The sequence below is a fragment of the Xyrauchen texanus genome, chromosome 14, assembly GCF_025860055.1.
Source record: "Xyrauchen texanus isolate HMW12.3.18 chromosome 14, RBS_HiC_50CHRs, whole genome shotgun sequence".
NCBI lineage: Eukaryota > Metazoa > Chordata > Actinopteri > Cypriniformes > Catostomidae > Xyrauchen > Xyrauchen texanus.
Genome location: NC_068289.1, coordinates 28,989,302 through 29,009,252, shown reverse-complemented (window position 1 = coordinate 29,009,252; position 19,951 = coordinate 28,989,302). Strand labels below are relative to the sequence as shown.

General features: G+C 35.6%; 1 protein-coding gene across 1 annotated transcript in view; it reads left to right on the top strand.

Annotated features, from left to right (window-relative positions):
* Positions 1 to 19,951, top strand: part of LOC127655031 (sodium leak channel NALCN) — a 162,416-nt gene that overhangs the window by 16,938 nt on the left and 125,527 nt on the right. The window contains exons 5-11 of the mRNA XM_052142622.1: positions 425 to 607; positions 1,819 to 1,902; positions 3,390 to 3,529; positions 3,617 to 3,745; positions 6,481 to 6,632; positions 13,016 to 13,158; positions 14,316 to 14,420. Of these exons, the coding sequence (XP_051998582.1) occupies positions 425 to 607; positions 1,819 to 1,902; positions 3,390 to 3,529; positions 3,617 to 3,745; positions 6,481 to 6,632; positions 13,016 to 13,158; positions 14,316 to 14,420 (936 nt within the window). The remainder of the gene's footprint in view (positions 1 to 424; positions 608 to 1,818; positions 1,903 to 3,389; positions 3,530 to 3,616; positions 3,746 to 6,480; positions 6,633 to 13,015; positions 13,159 to 14,315; positions 14,421 to 19,951) is intronic.

The window sequence follows — 19,951 nt, the reverse complement described above, 5'->3', positions numbered from 1 at the left end:
TTTCTGAATTTCTTCTTCATCTTGAAAACTCGAAGCTGTATTTTTTTTAAACGGAATATTTAGTGTCAGAATTCAGAACCAAAAATTTGCTGTTTGAAAATACATATTTCTAAAATTGTGCCATAAAAAAAAACAACTATTCCATTTGATTAAATATGAAATGTCCAGGATTGGAGTTTTAAAATTTCAAATTCAAACCTATTTAAAAAAGAACGTAATATTAAATTTGGCAAAATCAAACTTATAATTCAAATTCAAAAGGCTATAATTCAGATTTGCACAATTCAAATTCAAATTGTTTTGGCATATTTCTGGCTCCATACATCACACTCAGTTATAACAATGTGCAAAATGAAACCATGGGGTTGTGCCTTAAAAATGCCAAACTTTTTGATTTATGCTGTGCTATGCTTTTTCTCCTCAGTGGGTTCATTCTCTCCTGCGGGCCTGTGCTATAATCAGTGTAATTTCTGTGTGTATGAACACACCTAAGACCTTTGAGCACTACCCGCCCCTGCAGTACGTCACCTTCACCCTGGACACACTGCTCATGTTCCTCTACACTGCAGAGATGATCGCCAAAATGCATATCAGGGGTATCATCAAGGTAACGCACTCTATCAGGGTTGTCACGGCTTCGCTTGTAACAAAAATAGAATGGTGAAAAAATACACTGTGTCTTTTGGAAGTGAATAAATGGGCAGGTGGCTGATTCGAGCCCTTTAATTACGGTTAAATAATGTGTGAACAGTTTAATTGGTGAACCAAGGACAACAAGTGCACAGAGAGACATTGAATAGTGAATAATTTGCCTTTTGAACTAACATAGAGATGAATATTGTAAATTAAGACTTATCTTTTTATTATGTATTACATAGCATGTTAAGCATTTCATTTTTTTTTTTTTTATATAGCAACCAATTTTTTCTCTTAGCCCTTAGATCATATGAGGACAGGGTGATTAACCTTGCTCCAATTATATGCTAAATTAGCATATGCATTTAAATTGTTCTTGTAGAAGAGTGACTCACTGCATTATTATGCTGGTGACACTAACCTCTGTTCTGCTAATTAAGCCTATTTTATTTTTTATATTCCTGTCTTTGAAGTGCTTCTTATGATCAGTGGAAATCTTCTATTTTTCCTTTTTGTTCTTTTTTGTTAGCACTTAGCAGGCATATTTTAGGTCATTGGTTATATTCTTGAGACTGCATTATATACATTCACTAATGGAAGTAGTCTGAGCATTGAATTAATGGTAAAATTAACCATTAAGCAATGGCCAGTTGCCCTTAATAAGTCAGTCAGACCTTCCCTCCCTATTTGAGTAGCATCTTATCAGAAGCTTTTCCATTGTAGTATCTGCCTCTCTATCAATGAAAAGGCCACTGGAGTGTGAAGACAGTTTGTGCTCAAGCATATAAATCTGAGCATGTCACATCTGTGATGTCACTTCGGGTGCACCAGCTGCATGAGCGTGCATATGAATGACTCCTAAATCCTGTCTGTTTTTTTCCAGTATTATTTCCAGTATTCTTTCTGTGCTCTGCCACCAGTGATATTATTGCTGGCCTGTCTGAGTGTGATAGTTCTTATTATTTATATTTTTTGTGTCATAACAGTGTCTGCCTTGTTTAGGTGTTCAAGGTGCACACAGTGTCTCACAAAATATGTGCTCTGAAGTGTTCACACAACTATGGGCTGACTTTGTTGTCTTTATTGTTAACAGCTACCACATCTTTTGATTAGACTTGTGGGCCAGCTGCCGCTCACCTGTGGACTTCCATTTACTGTCTTATCACCTGTCTCTGTTTCCAGGGAGAGAACTCCTATGTTAAAGACCGCTGGTGCATGTTTGATGGCTTCATGGTGGTCTTCCTCTGGGTCTCCCTTGTGCTTCAGGTATAGAAGTGTTGTGCTCAGTTTAATTTCCAGTTTGTGCTACCCACATTAAAAAGAAATTATGTTTACATTTAAAATTTTCGTTTATTTTAAGCAATGTATTTTTATATGCTCCAAAAAAAATAAAAATAAGAAAAGGTTTCTTTACAAATAAATAAATAAATACAAAATTATACAACTCAAAGGCAGCTATGGAGTATGATGGCATATCATGAAAAGCATTACTGGTTAGATTAAAATGTTCTATCCTTAATGTAACCTATCCTTCCAAGACTATCACAATTCATTCTGGCAATTTCAATAAAACCTCATCTGTGTTAGACAACCAGATAATATTATCATGGTAATATATTTAAATAAGCTGAAATAACTTTGTTCAATACATCCTAAAAAAAATAATTTTGAAGTTTGCAAGGCGTACAAACACTTGTACAAGAAGTGGAAGATGTTGTGACAACGCGGCACTATCACTATAGGGCACATGACACTTTCGTCAACTGCCCTGAAACTCTCTTACACTGGCCCTGTGACCTGTTTCACAAAGCTCGTTGAACAAACTCTAACCTGAGGGTTTGGTGATCTCAAGACACTCGCTACAAACATTCAGATTTTTATTCGGAGTTTATGATTAACCCTGAAGCGTGTGCACACGAATGAGTAATGTTTGCTACTAACAGCCAATGCGTGAACCTTGAAGAGAGTCAACGTGATTTACTTTTTTACGTCTCTGCTGAAGATCAAGAGAACATTCTGAAAATATAAAGAATTTAAACATTTACACAGCATAAAGAAACACAGCTTCTGCAATGGAAATTTGAGGTGACTGCTGGAAAAATAACTGAATATAACATGTAATTTAATTTATATAGGTTCACAATATGAACATAAAGGCTTTTTAATTTTAAAAGCATACAAATCGATATATTTATCTCAAATGTAAAAGCATTAATATTCATTTAAATAAAAAGCATACTATATTTTAATGAAGTGCAAGCCATGGAAAGACTCGTTACACAAAACATGCGTCTTTAATGTGTGAGAATAACATTTAGAGGTTTTCAGCATTACACACTGCATACAGGTACAGTATGTAAAGAATTCAAAGAATCTCAAAAATAGATTTTTAATGTGCTGCTCAAAAGATACAAGATTCCCCAATCTCTCAAATAAACAGTTTAATATTTTATCTTAATATATATGTCTAAGATTTGAAATCATAATATATACATTTAAATATATATATATATATACATTTCCCTGTGAAGTGCGCTTTAATTTGGAGTGAAAGATACAAGGGGAGTGACTTTATTGGTAAGAGATAAAACTAAACTCAAACTTACCTGGTAAGCCATTGAAAACTGCTTCGTACAACAGGCCACTGAACATCTACCCATCGTTATTGTTGAGACCTGGAAGTGCTAATTTTAAATGAATGAGTGTTCAATGGTAACTATGCTCATTCATTTTTCCATTTTAATGGTCTCAAGGTGTTTGAAATAGCAGAGATTGTGGACCAAATGTCTCCTTGGGGAATGTTACGCATACCAAGGGCCCTCATAATGATCCGAGCCTTCCGAATCTACTTCCGATTTGAGCTACCACGCACCCGGATAACCAACATTCTCAAGTAAGTGTACAGTAAGAGCCATCATGTAGAATGTAAGAATTGCCTGCTTGCTTTTGTATCAGTCACTTATAATACACTTCCTTTCAGGCGATCGGGGGAGCAAATCTGGAGCGTGTCCATATTTTTGCTCTTCTTCCTGCTCCTGTATGGAATCTTGGGTGTTCAGATGTTTGGCACCTTCAACCATCACTGCGTTACTAATGATACACAGAAAGGGTAGGCACTATTCTATAATCACTATTAATTCATTTGAATATTTTGGAAATCACAAATCAGTAACTTAAAGCAGCAATAAAATCATCTTTCATCCCATATAGGAAAGAAAAATACAAATGATATCACAGTTGTTTCTCCTAGACAGCAATGAGATTAAATTCAGACTAAATGGAGACTTTTGCTTGTCTTCAGGAACATTCAGACCACAGTTATTTGAGATGTTTCTAAGGTTAGAAATGCCAAGATACTATATCCGCAAATAAAAGTCAGAGATTTAGTATGAACTCAAATATTTTTCATCAAATTCTTCCAAGACCAAAGTATTTGAGCTATGCTATTCACCTTATTTTAATACCTCTTACTGAATGTCAACAGTTATCTTATTTGTTTCTATTTTTTTTCTTCTAAGGAATTTTAAGAGAAACATTTAGCTTATTAGCTCAAGAATGTACATCTCATGTAAATCTCATCTCAACTTCTCAATCACACTTTTTATTTTCGCTGGGATGAATCAGGGGATTTAACATTATGCTTCAGTATTTCCCTGCATCAATGTGAGATCAGAAGTATATGTTTGATGCTGCATACCTCCCACGCACATCTGTTTTCTTGAATGCAAATCCCATCAGCAGCTGTAAACGGTAATATTAACAGATCATCATTATCGTGATGTGACTGACTCATCAACACTTTAAGCATAGTCCTATTATAATGTGACATTTTTAAACAACTCTTAGTTTTATTTGCTAATTTCACATGGAGGCATTGATAAGCCAATATTATACATGTCTGTAAATGAACATTAAACCATGTTGGATCACTTAAACACTTCTTGATTCCCAACTTGAGAGCATGACGAAAGCAAGGTTGATCACAATTTTATTGCATTGTGTGTGTGGAGCTATGGAGGTGGTTCTCTTTAAAAACATAGGCCTATTTAATATTCCCTTTGCAGATAAGTGGCGAGGCCACTTTAAACAAAGAGCCTAAACCATCATCAATAGAGGAGTGTGCCGAACACTAATCACAATAATTAACGTGTCCTGTGTTGCCTAGGCGTTGTGCAAATGCTCTTCTCTTTTTAGCAGCCTGCCCTCAAACTATCAATCTGCGTGACTGAATAGAGGTCTTATACTGCTAAGAGAAAGATATCTCATGCTGACCCTGCATTGATTCCTACAAAAACATCTGACATACTTTCAATTAGATTCTGTCATCTTTTAGGGTGAGCTCACGTTTTTCCAAACCTGTATGACCTGACTTTACATTTGCTTTAACATGATTTTTACTGTTTAATAAATAAATAGTCTTCAATGTTTTGATGGGGAGATCAGCTTTTTGTTGATCATTTGCTCATATCCAAATTAAAACTAAAATGTCAACAGTTTATTAATTAATTTAAGTGCTCAGATGAACTTGTGACACATTTTATTTGATAACTTCATCATCACGTCTGCAACTGTCAGCTCTGGGTTTTTGTGGATCAGTGGAAAGATGCTTGGACCAAAGAATGTGAATTAATAATCACTTCTGTTGCAGTTTCTATTGCAATTTAAGTTATTTACCAGTAATACCATTATTTTATTTAGGTGATAAAAATAGTAATATTCAAAAAACATTTCCATCAATTAAATGGATAATTCATAATGTTATTAGTATCATTTGAAGTGTGTGTTTTATATCAGTTTACTCCAGAGTATGATCTCTTTGGTGGGGTTATTTATCACTATATAATTAGAGCTATTCTGATTCACTGCTGTGCCTCTGATTGGCCTTTGTGATACTGCAATCAATGATCCCTACTCATTTCATAGCCCTTAAACAATTTGAAAGAATGTCTAGCAAGCCAATTTGAAAGCATTCATTTTCATTAGAGACATCAAGTGCCTTCTGAAATAACACCTGTGGCCCAAACGAATGCTGTCTTTCTCATCTAAGTAAGAATTTCAGTGGCATTAGTGGTATGTTCACACAGCAGCAGAATATGGTTGTCAGTCCTGTTTGGAAATGTTAAATACAATTCTGTTTATACACAGTTTGATTTCGAAAGAGAGTGACAATGACATTCTATGACAACTGAAGTACACACAGAACTGAATTTTAAGAGAGAGTTCGGTTGATACTGTGATTTTCTTTAGTTAAAGACAAAAGACAGATATGTTAGGGACTATCAGACTCGGTCACCATTCACTTTCATTGCATCATTTCCCATGCAATCAAAGTGAATGGTGACTCAGGCTGTTAGTCCCTAATATTCTGCCTTACACCTCCTGTGTTACACAGAAGAGAAAAAGTCAAGCAGGTTTGGACCAACATGAGGATGTGTAAACGGTTTACGTGACATGAGGGTAAGTAAATAAAGAATTACATTTTGGGGGTTAACTGTCCCAGACACAATGCATAGTCTTGATCATTATAATAAATCTCTGTCAATATGGTTACAGGCAGCCAAATAACAGTCACAGAATTGACTTCAGTTACCTGTATATACAGATTCTGTGTCCTGCTCTACTATATATTTATAGGACAATTTCAGAGTCACATCTGTTGGTGAATACGATTTTTAATTCCAAACACAATGTGACTGTAGCCAAAGAGGACCATGATAGCACAACTGCCAATCTGTGAACAAACACCAGATGGTCTGTTACAATAAAATGGTTAATGTGGGCAGATATAACACAACCCAACATGTGGTGATGATTATTTGAAAGCACACCCTGCTCTATTTCCAGTAATGTTACATGGAACAGCCTGGCAATCCCCGATACACACTGCTCACCATATGGAGAGGGTTATCAGTGTCCAGCAGGGTTCAAGTGTATGGATCTGGAAGACTTGGGGCTCAGCAGACAGGAGCTTGGATACAGTGGTTTCAACGAGCTTGGTGAGTCATTGAGATGCCTTACAGGTGTCCATCCAGCATAATTAAATTATGTTTGTAATTTTTTTTATTCATGCCCATTTAAAAAAATTTTTTTATCTTTTTGCTTGGTTTAAAAAAAAGTGGATTTGTATATTTTATTATAAGAAAATACAGTAATAAGTAGTGCTTGCTAGGGCTGCACGATTATGACAAAAATAATAATTGTTGATTATTGTCCTTGATATTGTAATTGTGATTATTAATGTTGATTAAAATATTAAATTACAGTGATGCCACAAAGTAGGCAACCACGTGGGAGTAGCAGAATTTAAGGGTGGATATGAGCTCCAGTTTTTTTAAGCATCTTTTAAGCATTATATTGTAAAAATGTTTGTTAATATTAGGCCTAATAAAAGTTATTTTAAAGGGACATCTGTGTTATAGAACAAGGGTCAGGAACCTTTTTTCACTAAGGAGCCAATTTTTAAAAATGTTTGGTTGATGCATTTTTTCGAAAGAGCCATAGCAAAAACAAATAATTTACTATTTTCAAAGTTTTTTAATAAAATAAAATGTTTATTGTGCCCATAGACAACTCAAAATCACAAAAACAAACAAATATGCAACAATTAAAAGTAACAAGGGAATTCAGTACACGTTTGTGCTGATCTCCATAACATTACTTAATTTGACATATGTTCATGAAAAAGTTAACTTCCTTATAGGTGGCATATGTAAAAAATGATAATCGCCTTAAATAAATATTGTGATATCCAATTATATTGTCAACACCCCTGCCAAGGGTCAGTGAATGTTTTTGCTTTATTGATTACTTTAAAAATGTATTTATTGAAACACGAAAAATTTAAACAAAAGACATTTATAAATTAAAATTGCACTTTAAACTAAAAGAAAAAAGCAATTAAAATAATGAAGTGATAAGAAAATCTTTTAAAACCACCTCCCCAAATCAAAACATTTCCCATCTCCAATGGCCCCATTTGTCATCAAGCATTCGTCAACGAAAACAGGTGAAAAATTATTAGTAGCCTATAAAGACCATTATAAATGTAAGATAATAATAATCACATTAAATAAAGCCTAATAAATTATATTGTGTTCCCAAAATAATGTTGCCAAATGTGTGTTCTTATCAAATATGCCTAAAGAAAAGAACTACATTTTTGGTTAAAGGTGTCTTATTTTTTTTATTTTATCACTTTTGTTTCTTAAATAGAAAGATATATATTACTTAACCTGCAGTATTGCGTTCACAATGCGTAAGAGTGAACTGCTCCATGGAAATAAAGCAAACTAAACTCACAGTGCCTCCTGAGATGATTAGAGATAATTTGCTGTATTCTCTTAGATGATATTATTCTTGCATACAGTTTTAACAGATGAACGAAACAGAAAATGGCTCTTGCCTCTGAACAAACAGCACATCAGACATGAGCAATGACAGCTTTAATTTTGTCTGGTTTATATAATAAAATATAATAAAAAATTTTCAAGCTTGTGTCTTGTGTCTAAGATCATGTGTCACTCCGAGACCTCTTACAGGTCACCCGCCTGTACCGGGTAGATGAGCAAAATTTCTTAAAAATATAATCACGCGTTTCTTCACACACACACGTCTTTGTGTCTATTTTGTGTCTAATTGTGTCTGTAAGACATCTCAGGTCGCCATCCACAGTGGCTGGTAAATCGTGAGCCATAGGTACCCGACCCCTTGTATAGAATAAATATATGTAATCTGAACTATTGACAAATCCTCCACCAAAATCGAACACTTTTGAAAACTCTGCATAACCACATACTTAAAAGTAACATAACTGTAAAACTATCACAGAAAACTGAAAACAGAGTTTTCAAACTTCAACGTATTAGTGTAGACTTGGGCTAAAAGAAAGTGTCCTCCGGTTTAAGATACAAGCTACTGTGTATAACATGCCACGCATCTGTCCTGCTGTAGCTAAAAAAATTTTTTTTGGCATATGTTACTCTAGTTTTATTCTTATTTTTTCACTTGAATATTCTGTTAGTTGTATTGAATGCCTACAAGGGCAGTGTCTTTGACACTGATACATACACTAAAAGCATTATTCCTGGCCTTTTATCAAGAAAAAAAATAATCTGGTTTATTTGTTTATTTTTACTGTGCAAAACTGTACCATTTCTGTCCTTTGTAATTATTTAAAGTGACCAAGAACAATTATGTTTTTCTTAACAGGCTACATATCTTTTATGTAATACATTTTTAGTTTTCTCTATTTTATAATAAAATAATGTGTAGTTAGACATTCTAAACTGATTAAGAATAAAATAACACTGTTATCAGATCAGGATCAGTGTCAGGCGAAACTGAAAGTTCAGGTATTGGAAGAGAAAAAAATGGTAAAAGGGCATCCCTATTTGCTCTCTAAGCGGTGTTGTTTCAAAGACAGCATGGAAATTACACCATAACAAAGTGATTTCTGAGGGATTTCATGCATAGTGTATGAGGTGTTCTCTAGTTATGAGCCCTCAGTGATGATACCTTGGCACTCTTTCATCATGACCCATGATGCCATGCTGTGAGATGGCTGCCAAAAGCAGCAGTAAATGTGCCGCTCAGTTCTGCTTCCTGCCATTTCCCCAACAGGTCCAGGAGCAGAACCGGCCCTTTAAGGTTACCTTCACCAACCACACACAGATCTTTCACAGGGACCCATTTTAATGGTCCAGGCAGTACCACATACCCAAAATCTTAAGTCTAGATGTATGATGTAACTACACACTTTAGCATCAACAGTAAGAGAGTCTTGCAATGGATGATTCAGAGGTAAACTCTAAATCAAAAATTACTTGAAGATCAATCACTGTGTCCCAAGATACTGAGCTAAATGAAAATCTACTGTATGCTCATTTCATCCTTGATGGCCTGAGAGACTAACTCCCATTTCCAAGATAAAGGCAAATCTTGAATTCCTGAATCTGAAAACCAAAAAAGATTACATTGTTTTTGAGGCACAGATGACTGGACAACAGGCCACTCAGGCAAGAACGATTCTGGTTGATGCACACATGATATATCGGTGTATTGAACTCTATAAAAAGGACGAAACAGTTCTCATTTGCAGATTTCAATGTTCAACTGTTTCAAAGCCATGACTGAGTTTAAGGAAAAGCCTTCCCTTCTTGCCTATTTGGAGATTAGTGGCACTGCACTGTGCACATTTCTAGTGGATTTATCTAAATTGAGAGTGATAAAAATGTGACATACTGCTTCGTACAGATTAAGGTGCTTAAATAAACTGTTCTTTATGTGAAGCTGCTTTAACAATGCTTTATAAGCTTTGCTGAAAATATTACATTTCCTACATGCAGTGAGAGAGTACGATTAAGTGTTAATATGTTTTCTTTTTGTAGATCAACTCAAAATGCTTCCGCCAACATAAATACTAAATGGCAAATAGCTTATTGTAGATACACAATACCATTTAGATGTATACAAGCAACAATTAATCACAATGCATCAAGAAAAACTTTATTTTTAAATAATCTACTGGATAATGAAGCAGAAAAATTAACAGCAATTCCAGTGAAAGTCTTCAATAGAAAAGAAGCCAGTTCACTTTACAAATTTTTTTCAAATGGATTTTGGTCTCTTTTTTTTGTTTACATCTGTTATGAGTCCATGAGATATCAGTTATGAGGTATAAGTCACTTTTCAATCACACAGTTATTGTTTTTGGAACCCAGTGAACTTAAATATTATTGTATATAAAATAATAATAAAATAAAACAATTATACTATGTTACTTATTAATAATACTGATATGGTTAAAAACGTCAGTATCGGAGCTGATATCAATCCAGTTATTGGATCGGTGCATCCCTAAGAGCAACTGGTTCTAGCAGTTTTCTCTGCAAGGGATAGCTGATTCATATTAGCATGAATTAGAGAGATTGCTACTTGTTATACACTGTTTCCATCATAGCACACTTTTCCTTTAAAAGAATATTTCAGCCAAAAATTTTAATTATTTTATTTACTCACCCTCATGTCATTTCAAACCTATATTGCTTGCTTTCTTTACATTAAGAATTTTCTGAGAATGTTTATGCTGATCTTTCCCATACAATGTAATCACACAGTTGTCAAGGAGTGTCAAGCCCCAAATAGGACAAAGCACCATAAGACCGCCTTAAAAGTAGTCCATAAAACTTTTCTGCTGTATTCCAAGTTCATAACTATATTTAGAAATCATGCCCTCAGCTCTCAGATCTCATTCATAATTCTGCAGATTCAAATGTGTCATATTAGTTTATAAGAGATGCAAAAACCAATCTAATTAGGTATCATTGACATCAAACCTGGTATAACTCATCTTGTATGAATATGTGCATGTTTGAAGGAGATTTGAGAGCTATATAAGAGAGGGAGATTATCAGTGAATAACAACTTAAAATCTATTTACCACTCAAAACTATAGAATGGCTTCAAAGACTTGGAATTTAGCACTCACGTTTTATGGACTATTTTTATTGTGCTTGTTTGTCCTTTTTAGAGATTGACGGTCCCTTTTGTGTTCATAAATGATGAAGTAATTTTCATTTTTGTGTAAACTATTCCTTTAAGTTCCTTAAAGAGCCATTTTATCCTCTTTCCTCTCTTCATCTTTTATCAAGAAATCCCAGTTTTATGATGGAAAAGACATAAAACAGCATAGCCATGAAAGCTTTCTCTCCTTAAAGACCTGTTCACACCACAAGTGACACACAGTGACAGGATGTCATTAATTTTCAATGAGAGTAGAGTGACATGAGCGACAGCAACCGCTGGTGACAAGATGTGGGCATGGCGAGCGACAATTTAATATAAACAAAGTTGAAAAAAGTTTAACTTTATGTACGTAAATTATGAGCAACATTCTGGAGCGACTACAGATTCGGAAGTCGGTGGAGCTCACATCATCTGTCTCCCTGGTGCAGACAAGACGGAGAAGTTAAAGAGATAGTTCACCCAAAAATTTAAATGCTCTAATCATTTACTCACCCTCATGCCATCTAAGATGTGCATGACGTTCTTCATTTTTAACTTGACATATGACTTCAATTTTTATAAGAATTTCTCATCTCTGTATGTACATACAATGCAAATGAATAGTGATCAGGGCTATGAAGCTCCAAAAAGGATATAAAGTCAGCATAAAAGTAATCCATATGACTCCAGTGGTTTTGGGTGAGAACAAACAAAATATAACTCCTTTTTCACTGTGCAACTTTTCATTGCAGTCACTAGGCATGATCATGATTTCAAGCTCATTTAGGCTTGACGCATGCGCAGAGCGCTAGATAGTGCTGTAGGAAGTGTAAATTAACTTTAAATCATTATCATGCCTAAAGACTGCAATGACTAGATGCACAGTGAAAAAGGAGTTATATTTTGGTCTGTTCTCACCCAATACTAATTGAATCGCTTCAAAAGACATTGATTAAACCACTGGAGTCTGATGGATTATGTTTATGCTAACTTTATCTCCATTTTGGAGCTTTTAAGTCCTGATTACCATTCACTTGCATTGTATGGTCTTACAGAGCTCAGATATTCTTCTGACATGAGGGTAAGTAAGTGATGAGAGAATTTTCATTTTTGGGTGAACTATCCCTTTTGTTAGTCTGTAGCCACATACATATAATAAATATAAAATATAGTCTGTATTCAGAATGAGTTTGATTCATGCATTAATAGATAATTTATCTTGTTAATAATATATTGCAATGAGCACTGCTGAATTCTGAATTAGAATGATATCTTAATTTTACCAGCAGAATATCTCATCTGTGAGCAGAATTTCAAAAGCTTTTGTGACCAGTTGTGCTGTCCACAAATGTTAGAGAGACAGCAGAAGGAATGCCCACCAGCAACTACACAGTGCAGAGACTAGCGACATTAAGTGACTATTGTTGCTGGTGGTGTGAACAGGGCTTGAGTGGGCAGTTATCATTTAGCATAGTGTCTTTGAAATACAGATATTGTGACATGCCACCACAACATTGAACAAAAGCAGTAGAGAATGCTTCCGAAGTCTCATTCAGCAGTTTGGACAGAGAAGCACATAGCTGGGTAATGGGAAGCTGTCTTTGATATACAGATATTGTGACATGCCACCACAACATGGAACCAAAGCAGTAGAGAATGCTTCCGAAGTCTCATTCAGCTGTTTAGACAGAGAAGCACATAGCTGGGTAATGCAAAGCATCTGACAAGGTTCACTAATGCCAAGACTGTGTTTATGTCTGGATTTTTGTGTCTGAGTAACCAGTCTGTGTGCCCAGTGGGGGCACAAGAACACATCACAACCCCCAACACCCCGCCCCGCCCCTCTAACATCCCTTTCTATCCTTTCCTCTCACAGGCACTAGTATATTCACAGTATACGAAGCTGCATCTCAGGAGGGTTGGGTCTTCATCATGTATCGAGCCATCGACAGCTTCCCACGCTGGCGCTCATATTTCTACTTCATCACTCTAATCTTCTTCCTCGCCTGGCTGGTCAAGGTGGAAAAAATTTTTTTTCTTTCACACCAATACAACTAAACGGTTATAATTTACACATGGGTCCTTCTTTGTTTCTAGCTCGAGGAATGTCAGGAAGTCGGGTATATTCTGGTTGTCGAATATAAACAATATGGCAACAATACAAGGGATGTGCTCCCAAATCTAGCAAGTAGCCTCACTGTCTATTAAGGCAGCTACATTTTAAGGCAGCATCGTAAAATCTCTTCATGTACAGCAACTCTGCTAGCAGTCACACCACACAAATAGCCTTTCTCAGGAGAACCGAGCCTATGAAATGCCTGAAAATGTTATTTAGGTAGGCCACTCAATAGGCTTTCTAGAGTCAAGGTGATGTATTATCATAGTTTTAAAAATTTTGTATACACTGTGACATCCACATATCACAAAAATATAATGTTCCTCTATCTTTTGAAATAAACCATTTTGATGTGCTATTAAAATTCTTTAAAAATAAAAATTATTATATATAAGACCGACCCCTTTAATTAATTTATTACTCAAGACAGCAGCAGTGCTAACTGTTAGGAATTCCTTGTCTTGTTTCACTGTTGCCCTTTGTCTGCCATTTTTGTAACCTTTGCATTCCTTAGTTTTCACTTTTGTCACTTGTGTAGCCCCTTAGTCTCTTTGTTAGCCTTCGTGTTCACTTGTCATTGTTAAAGAACTACACTTCCCAGAATCCACCTGCCATCATCACTGCCATTTTGTTTATTGTTCTCACCTGTGTCTTATTCAGTCATCACTCACTGTGTATTTAAGCCCTGCTTTTTGTCCACTCCTTGTCGTTCGTTGAATGTTGTTGTTAGCCTGGTATGTGTTCCCTGCCCGTGTTTTCTAGTTTTATGTTTTATTTCCCCATTGAGGGTTTTTCCTTTGTTCCCGTGTTTTGTGTACCCGCCTTGTTTATTTTTCTAATAAAGTTTAAACTGCTTTTGGATCCACATCTCCTCGTCTGCTTCGCTGCCTCCATTCATAACACTAACAATATATTATTGTGTGGTTCTCTTTCAAATGAGGCTATCTTCAACACAGATCAAGATTTTCAGTATTGTATTGCATTTTTTGAAAACAAGAAAGGCTGCAATGAAATTTCAGGGCATTCATTAATTCTTTTGATTATTTTCTTGTGTTCCCAGAACGTGTTCATTGCTGTGATCATAGAAACGTTTGCTGAGATCAGAGTGCAGTTCCAGCAGATGTGGGGGTCCCGGAGCAGCACCACGTCAACAGCCACTACGCAGGTACACACACACACATCCTCGGTTAAAAAAAAAGATGCAATAAAAATTTTCACATTAGTTAATCTCTTTGAACACGTTTTTCAAAAAATATATAGACACATTAATCAGATCAGATTCAATCAGATTAATATGATCTGATTAATTTGCATTCAGCTTATTAATTAAAATATAAAATATATTTGGTCTTAAGCAAGAATGACCAAAACAAAAATATAAAAACCTTCAGTACCAGTATTTATGATTTTTAAGCACAGTGCAATACACACCATCACACACATCTAAAGGAATTCTACCCATGATTCCCCGAAGGCTGAGTCTGGATTCCCTGTCCTTAGGCATGCGGAAGACACCTAACAGCAAGCTGTTTTTTAAATATATTTGGCTGCTTGTCAGGTGGGGGCCGGAACAGCACAGAGATCTGATTGGGTGGCTGTCAGACTCAAGGGTGAGTCATAGAGGAACGTGGCTGAAAAATAAGCAGAACAAAAGAGAGGAATAGACAGAGAATGTGAGTGTGTGCGTGTGTGTGGTTTTGCAATTCTGCATTCAGCCTGGATTTGATTTGACTGAAAGGACAGAGTGGATCAATTAACCTTAAATTCAACTCTCTCTCCTCTGCCTGTGGGGAAACCTGTCCTGTTGATTTTATACAATTATCGCCTGCCTAATGTTTGGTGAGAAATTCACACTAACCAAGCTAATGGTGCAAATGCACAGAAAATCTGGAGAGGGGGCGTGGTGTGAAAAGTTGTGTTACAGTGTAATTGTGTGAACTGAGGCATAGAGTTTCCCTGACTGCGCCAGTCACAGTGCCAGAGCCAGTCTTGGATAAAAGCCTTAAGGGTTGGCATGTGTGGAGCTGGCAGCACTTTTGGCAGCAAAAAAGTGACCTGACCACCATTATTCATGTATTATGTTTGAAGAAGTGCCCTCTGGAAAGAGGTCGGGTATAGAAGTCTTTATTCCAACATTGCCATAAATCACACAAATAAATGTCAAAGTCATATTTCACCTCACAAAAAATAAATAAATAATAATAATAATAATAATAACTTATGATATTTTTCAGTTCAAAAAGCCTATTTTTTTTGTGACCACTACAATGCCATTGTTTTAACAACAATTAAGAACATGTCCTCCCTAAATCCTCATTATTCTAATGTGAATAAAATGGCATTCTAATTGCTGTAATGCGATAGATAAATATATATTTACAATTATATTTGTATTTTATTAAACTCAGCATAAATTACAAAACATTCAAACAAATGTCAGTATGATACTGTATATAAATACTTTTATATATAATGTAATTACTATGATTTCTGTAGTTTCTCATTATTACAGTAATGAGAGATGTGTTCTGAATTGCCGAGAAAATAATGTCTAGATTCCAAAAAATAGACTTAATTTGGTTTAAGCAAAATACAGATCCTATTTTTTCCTTTGGATTTTCAGGTGAAAGATGACCTGGGTATGTCCTTGATAGGTGTCTGATTTGGCCAATACAAAAATAAAATAAATAATAAATAAAACAAATTCAAAGTGGAATACATGGAGAATAAAAAAAAAAGACTAACAAATGAGAGAGAGTTTGGCCACATGTTTTTTTTTAAATGAAATAAAGTTTTTCATTTAATTTTAATTTTATTTTAAGTCAAGGCAAAAGCCTTCCAAAAGCAATAAGTCAAATCTCATTCTGACCAAACATAGCTAAATTGTCTTCAGTAGCATATTCCAAGCCCATTTCCAATTAATAACTTTGAATCGATTCCTTATCTGTAATGTCTGCAGAGATAAACAGGATCATGTATTTTAGTTTTTAGTCTCTCTAGGTAGAGACAAAAAGGTACCTTTTGAGGTCAGGATATTCTGGGGGCTCAGACTTCACGTAAAATTTGCAAAAGAATGTGTGAAAGAATCTTGTGTGTGCTATTTCCTGTAACAAAATATTGTGCAAGAAATATCAACTTAACCCTGGGTTAATATATTTTTATATTTTTATTTTTTAGACCATTTTTTGTTCAATCTTGGATAAAGCAATGTTTCACACTTGTAATTTTGAAAGGGGGTTAGCAGCTGTTACAGAAGCGGCGCTTAAACCATGTTGCGGTGCCACAGATGTACAATCTGAAACAATGTGGTGCAAGAATGTAGTTGTGAGTTGTGTGAGTAGAAAAAATGGTTGTGTGTTCCTCCATATTCTGTATTTGTCCAGTCAACGTTAACCACCTCATAAATATGAAAATAAAAATGTTGACCCACAATCCAATCCAAGATGGCAGCCAAGTCAGTCCGTTGTTTGTGTGTCAGTACCTGAGGTCTGAGTATTTATGTGTGATATTTTATGTTATTTGGGCCTGAATGAGTGGTATTTTCCAAGGACATCATCTTCTCATGAGATAAATTTTTATTAGATGTTACTGGATTACCACAGAACTCTAAATCTGGACTGTTTGAGGCCTAGGCCTACCTGGAATCCACCTGCTGGTGTACAGCACCTATGGGAGCCAGAGAAGCACTCTACAGATCCCCTAAGTGGACTCACTTCTGCTGCTGAATTTTGGATTATGGCCTTGTAGCACACTGATTATGAATTAGATGTGGACCCTGGATGAGCTGGAATGACTGTGTTTCTCCTGGTCTGTAGATTTAACCACCTACACTTCTCAGTTTAAGATCCCTACACTGCTACTTGGTCTGTCCTTAACAAAATGCCATTTAAGTTGACATCATGTATTATTTTATATTCTTGATGTTTATTCAGTGTAACCCTTCACTAAATGGGCATAACAGGATGAGTGAATTCACCATGTTACACTCCAGACAACTCTCAATTTCTCAGAAAATGATTGAGTCATATCATCAGTCAATCAGTCCATGTCATCAATTGAAGATTTACTACTCTCAAGTGCAAGTCAACGAGATCCTGTATCTTCAGAATCTAATAACTTTAAATGTAAATTTTATAGTCTTGGAGTACTTTTTCTCACAGTTTGTAGGTGATGGCAGTTCTGATGAATAATTTTCTGTCAAACCAAAATTGTGATGTATGGTTATGGTTTATTGATTGCTTTCTGGAAATGTTCATCCCAATCCTGGGCCTAATACCTCTATGCAATGTTTACCTACTCCCTCAGATTTTAAAAGTAGAACAGGACTTGGTTTTATATATTTAAATGTTAGAAGTCTTGTCCCTAAAATGGATATGATCAAGATTTGGGCAAATACTACAAACGGGGGCATAATGGTTCTATCCGAAACTTATCTTAAGAACTCAGTACCTGATGACTTAATTTGTATTAATGGTTACAAACTTTATAGAACTGATCAGGTTGGTAAATGAGGTGGGGTTGCATGTATGTCAAATCCAAGCTTATTATCTATGTAACTCTGTCAATCACTAAAGAAAAAGGTCATGGCCATCAAATTCCGGATTCCGTATGCTGACCTGGCATGGGAATATTTTAATTCAATCTTTTTGTCTATTTCCATTAAGAAGTTTAGGATCAGTGGTAGGGACAATCCCTAGTTCTCAGACAGTCTTTCAGAGCTAATTCGTTTAGGAAATAAATCATAGGCCCAAGCTAGATTTTCAAACTCCTCTGCTGATTGGACTACATTTATAACCCTAAGGAACAAGTGTACCTTAATGATCAGAAATTCCAATTCAGAGTTGTATCTTAAGTCAGTTATAGAGAACCTTAATACCACCTCAAAATTCTGGAAATTATTTAAAACCTTGTCAGGTACACATGTTGCTTCAAGCCTCTCTGACGACGTTGTGGTTGGCTCAGAGGAAATAAAGGACAAAGCCGCTATGGTCAGTCAGTTTACCAAATACTTTATCAGTGCTGGGTCTGTATTTGACCGCACAAATGTAAAATCATCAGTCCCCTGTTATATCACTACTGAAATTGATGGAAATCTGGATTTGTTTGATTTTAAATATATTCCAGTTGTTCAAGTTTGCAAAGCTCAAAAATACATTGACCACAAAAAGTCTGCAGGTCCAGACAATCTGGATACTTATCTTTTAAAGGTGGTGGCAAATATTATTCCTGAGCCATTACTCATATTTTTAATGTGATTAATTTGTCTAACTTTATACCTAAAATGTGGAAAGCTGCTTATGTTCTACTCTTAAAGGTGGAGACCCCTCAGAGTTGAACAATCCTATTCCAAACTCTCAGTCCTGGCTAAGATCTTTGAATCATAGGCAAATTTGCTGTTAAACAGTTTTACTTGATAATAATTTAAGTGATTTTCAATCTGGCTTTATAACTGGTCACAGTACCATTACTGCTGCTATGGTTGTGACAAATTATCTCATTGGTGCCTTGGACAAATAACAGCATTGCTCTGTCTTATTTGTGGATCTATCTAAGGCGTTTGATTCAGTGGAATACAAACTGCTACCTAACAAACTTAGGAATGCTGGTCTCGGTCCTAAGGCTGTTAAATGGTTCAGAAATTATTTTGAAAATCGAACTCAGTGTGGCTATGCAGATGGCTACAAATCAGATTTTCTTGAGATAACTAAAGGTGTCCCCAAGGGTTCCATTTTGGGATCTATATTATTTTCTATTTTTTTATAAATGACTTTGGTTATGGCATTCAAGTAAAATTTCACCTGTATGCAGATGAGACTGTCATTTATACATTTGCTCCCTTCATAGTACAGGCAGAGCAAGAGCTGCAGTCTGCATTTCAGTCATTACAAACTGATCTGCCGAGTTTAAAATTGGTTTTGAATGCTCAGAAAACAAAGTTTATGGTCTCAAAAGCTTGTTCACAGCTGCTTGATGATGTAAGCATTTTCATATCCAATGATAAATCCATTGAAAGGGTGTGTTCGTACAAGTACTTGGGTAAATGGATAGACGACAAGCTTTTATTTAATGTACATATTGCTAATCTAGTTAGGAAGCTCAAAGTAAAGATTGGCTTTTATTTTAGAAATAAATCTTGCTTTACTTTTAAAGCCAAGAAAAAGCTTGTGGAAGCTACTTTGCCTGTGATTGATTTGGGTGACATGTTGTATATGCATGCAGCCTCCTCCATTTTATGTATCCTTGATTCAGTGTACCATGCATTTTTACGTTTCATTACAAATGCAAAGTCTCATACTCACCATTGTATTCTTTATTATTTGGTAGGTAGGACATCACTGAGCACTCGCAGACAACATCACTGGAATATTTTTTAATCTTTAAAGCCATATTAGGTACATTTCAAGCCCACATCTGTACCCTTCTATGTCTTAGCTTTGGTAGTTATCAAATGCACTCCTCCAAATAGTTACTTTTTAATGTACCGGTTTAATGTTAAGGTTTTGACAGATCTGGGGAAAACTGCATTCTTGGTATGCAGCGTTACGCATTACCTGCACTTCTATAATTTACTCTACAGAGTACTGGCAGTTTTTCTTGCATACCAACACGAGTCACCCTGTACAATGTAATGTTTTTATTTGATGCAATTCAGTGATCTGATGTGGTCCACCGCCCACCAATCACTTTTATCTGACC